We start from the raw sequence: 4,691 nt of genomic DNA on the forward strand, positions 1-4,691 counted from the left end.
TATTATTAACATTCAACCTAACATTAAAACAGTTACTACTGTACAAGTCTTGGAGCCACCATCCACAAATGATTCGTCTGGTTCTAGTTTCTTCTTTCATTTTCATCTTGGTAAATATTACAGCCATGGATTTAAATTTACTATAGTTAGAAAAAGAATCATTTAAATTTATAAATAAAAAAAAATTTTAACATACCATGTTTTTAACACACTAAAAAGTAAAAAATTATTAATTGATAAATATGTGGAGAGAATAAATACTTGTAAGATTATAAATGAAAAAACGTCGAGCGCATGCAATAGCTAATTTACGATTATCTTAACCTATTGAATTATTATCGTTTATTGCATGTCCCCCACGTTTTTCATTTTAAATCTTACAAGTATTTGTTTTCCCCACATATTTATCAACTAATTATTTTTTACTTTTTAGTGTGTTTAAAACAAGGTTTTATTTTAAAAAGATTTTTTCTTTTTATTTAAATTATTTTTTACTTTTTAACCCAACATGATTAAGGTTGTGATATTGACCTCTAGTTTGAGCCATTTAATTTGTCTTGAGAATCCCTTTAAAATGAGGGGTCACATGATAGGTGTTTACTTTTGAAGATTTGGGGCTGCCCCCAAAAGACCCCATTTTGGAGGCCGGATACAAGTTCTGACTTTAATGAAAAAGTAAATTTTTTATGTTGTAAACATGTGCCAAGTTTGGGTTTTCCACTGCCACACTTTATAAAGTTAACTGGGGGTGTCCAGACTTTATCTTGCTTGCTCATCTTAAATATATAAATGGCTGCCATTTTTATTAGGGGTGCGATACTGACCTCTGGTTTGCACCATTCAATTTCTCTTGATAAACCCTTTAAAACGAGGGGTCACATGATAGGTGTTTACATTTGTAAATCCAACAAAAATACCCCATTTTGGGGGCTGGGGCAATGTTGTAACTTTGATGAAAAAGTGCAATTTCTTATGTTGTAATTATGTGCCGATTTTGGTTTTCCTACTGCAACATGTTAAAAAGTTAACTGAGGGGTTCCAGACTTTTGCCTAACCCTGTTGTATCCATAGAGAAATTATTGTTTTCGTCAAAATTTTCGAGATTGACTTTTGAGTGGATATATGCGTTTTGGATCCCCCTGAACCCAAAAAAGGTGTTTTTGGAGGGATGTCTGTGTGTGTGTGTGCTTGTGTGTGTGAATGCGTGCAGAGCTACAGACAACACCTGTAGTCCGATTTTGATGAAATTAAGTACATAGGTAGTGGTCCATCCATTATATCTTCAGGAATTTTTTTCATTTTGATTTTTAATGGCAATTTTCCCATTAAATAATGGAAAAAATAATTTTTCAAAAAAAGCCCAAATGATTTTGGTAAAAATGCATTTTGTTAAAGTCCTTCAAATTCTGAACACAATGGTGCAAATTAGAAAATCCCATTGCTGTAAAAAGGTCAGTTCAAAAGTTATTAAAACTTATGTTATTTTCCCATAAAACCCATGAAATAACCAAAATCGTATTTTTGACAAAAAACCGGTTTTGATTAAAATTTGTTTGTTATGGTCTTTATAATTCTAAACGAAATATTGGGAGTTCCTGTAGGACTCCCCGTCATTCTAAAAATTACGGTAAAGAATTATTGTAACTTGTGATAGTTTTCCATAAAACCCGTTGAACAACATTTAAAAAGTTGGCTTTTATTAAAATTAGTATGTAATGGCCTTAAAATTATTAAAAAATAGTGCAAATCACCCATTGCTTTACATTGCGTACAGAATCGGTACTTAAATATTTTGTAGTCTAGAGACTTTCTCATTTTCAGGGTTCCTGCGAAGCCAAAAGTGCACCGAATGACCTGCCACTCAAGAATGTCGAGACCCGTATTCCCTATCGATCAATTGGTAAGTAATTAAAATGTAGACATAACTCTAATACTGTATAACAAAATATTTGAGAAAATGATTTCCATAAGATTTTATATTACTGCTACCTTATAATAGTGCAATATCATCAGGCTCTTACCATTAATAACATCAATGGTAGCCAAACACATAAAGCAATCCCAACTCTACAATAACTTTTCTTGATTCCCTCACAATTCTACAAACCCCAATCAAAACCATTAATGAAAGTGCAATAAATCTACAAAATATACACATGTAAATGTAAATGGATCGAACACATTCCAAAAATAACCCTGTCACAGCAAACCTGCAGACTAAGCGAATTTCCATTTACCTGGCTGGATTTCTACTAAAATATTCCTTTTAAATTGTCAGATTTATTTCCTATATAAATAACATTAATTTTAATGGTACTCAGGTTTGCTGCTACAGGAAGGTTGAAGGTATTGATTGAGTTGTGTTTTTTAATTGAAATGTTGATATCTTATTGTTAAATAAACAAAATTGCCACATTTGATTAAAATATATCCATAGACAAGCAAACTACAACAGTGGACATTCTCTATAAGAATAACATGGAAATTACAATTTAACATTTGTTTAATTATCTACGTAACCCTTGGGCATACAACACATTTCAATATACAAAATTATTAATTTTTTAAGCTCTAAAAAATGGTTTAGAAAAAATTATGGAATTTTGGTTTTTAGAGCCAAAAATGGGGAAAAATGTGAAAAAATGGGAAAAATCTATTTTTAACCCTTATAAACCCCCGAAAAACCCCGTACCCATATTCCAATTATGCTGATTTGGGAACTTGTACGAATAAACGTAGCTTTACACGTCTGTACCAAATTTCATCAAAATCGGTCATTTTTGCTCGAGTTATGGTGCTAACACACACACACACACATATCAATATCTATAAAAGAGGAACTATGTATGTATGTAGGCCTATATATATGTATATACGTTATGGACTCCGAAACCGCTTGACAGATTGTGTAATGAAACTTTCAGGCATTACTAAGCATCTTTCAAGGATGGTTCGAGTGAAGTTTGGTGTAGATCCGTTAAAAGGGCTCTGCCCAAGAAGGTTTTAAGTGGGCAAATGTCAGACTTTTTGATCTACAATGTTTGCAAAAAAATATAATTTAAAAGCAGATGTTTACTTTCACCAACTGTTTTATAGGTTTGAATAATCACATCATTCTGTATTAGCATTAGTCATGATTTGAAATAGTGCCACAGTGTTGCTACAGAGTGCAGCACAGAAAACTAGTTTACTTTTGATTAAGTCCAAATGTATTAAACCCGAAACCCCAATTGTAGCACACCTGTGCTCTCAACAACGTTTAAATTCTCCAATTTTAAATATTAAAAACATAAAAACCTTTATCAAAGTATTATAAACAATTAAAGGGATGACAATGCCTTATTATTTTTATCTTTCGTTCTATACCCACACAATCTAACATAAATTACTAGGTGAATAATAATTGTGCGTATCTCGGGAATTCAAATGCCTCTCAATTTGTCATTAACCCACCACATTACTGTCTTTAAAAAAAAAGAACTCCAATAATAATGCGAAACTAAAATCCACCGAAGCTGTGCAACGTTACCAGACTAACGATTAAAAAAATGAAGTCAAAATTGATTAAAGCAAAAATTATCAGTGGTAGGTTTAAGGGGAAAATAGTCTTATTAATCCCAAGAATAATACTGATGATTTCATCTGAATTACCCTCTGAATTTAAGCAACTACAATTTCCTTAGTGTCTTGCTTTCGCAATCACCATTATAAGGCTCCCTGACTATTGTTGGTTTAAATGTAGAAAAAAAATGCTTTTCATACAGACTGATGTATTTTGTTAGCGCAGCAACGCGTGCCGGATAACTGTTAGTATATATATATATATATATATATATATATATATATATATGAATTTGAACGGAAGGTGTTTTTGGGCTCTGGGGACCTCAAAATGAAAAAGTAAATCAATCCCAGGTCTAGGTCTTACCATGAGACCTACGGTACAGTAAAAGGCTTATTCCCAATATGGGAGAATGGCAATAACCAAGTTGTTAGGGAATTAGTCCCTATTGTCCGCAATTGCCTGCTTTAATGATGTGTCGACAATTTTCAATGTCTGCAATCGACCGGACACCAACTGAAGGGCCAGAAAATGCCAACAATCCCCCCCTCCCACCCCACCGGTCCAAGACATTTAACGGAAGAAGAAAGATTTCCCACCGTGACTCACACACACTCAGACACACTTCAAAATCAAATTTTTGGGTTCAGGGCTACCCATAACTCAAACTCGTTGGACGAAAACAATACTTTCTCCACCATATACAATGAAAATGGGGAGAAAGTAAAAACTTGAGGGCTTACCTCGTGTGGACTTTATAAAAACACATAAATAGTGCTTGAATGTATCAGTGGAAGGGATATTGATGACATTAAATCATTATTTTGTATTTTGGTTTCAGAAGAAAAACAGGGAGTCAAGGAAGGTGCGGTAATCGTTGCGGGGTCTATCGCGACAGCGATGTTATTTCCGTACCTAGCTGTAGGGGCGGCTGGCTACTACGCGGTTAATAAAGCTACAACCGCAGTTACGGATTACGCAGTAGGAAAAGCTAAGGAGGTTGTCACATCTTCAGTCGAAAATGTCATACAAAAGTCATTAACAGGTGAATGAATAGTGCAACCTATTCAGGTTTATTAGTTAGGTTTATTGTGAAAACCTGGCATTAAATTGTGTTTATCCAATTAAA

At 33.5% G+C, this 4,691-nt stretch overlaps 1 protein-coding gene across 1 annotated transcript; it reads left to right on the forward strand.

Moving 5' to 3' along the window:
• Positions 1–4,691, forward strand: LOC129002402 (uncharacterized). The gene is made up of 3 exons (XM_054430182.1): positions 1–110; positions 1,822–1,900; positions 4,404–4,691. The coding sequence occupies exons 1-3, from the start codon at positions 69–71 to the stop codon at positions 4,613–4,615; spliced, it is 333 nt and encodes a 110-aa protein (XP_054286157.1). The 5' UTR covers positions 1–68; the 3' UTR covers positions 4,616–4,691.

Source organism: Macrosteles quadrilineatus, unplaced genomic scaffold (genome assembly GCF_028750875.1).
Source record: "Macrosteles quadrilineatus isolate MER2022 unplaced genomic scaffold, UCM_ALF_1.0 Scaffold_9__3_contigs__length_116548681, whole genome shotgun sequence".
In the NCBI taxonomy this organism is placed as follows: Eukaryota; Metazoa; Arthropoda; class Insecta; order Hemiptera; family Cicadellidae; genus Macrosteles; species Macrosteles quadrilineatus.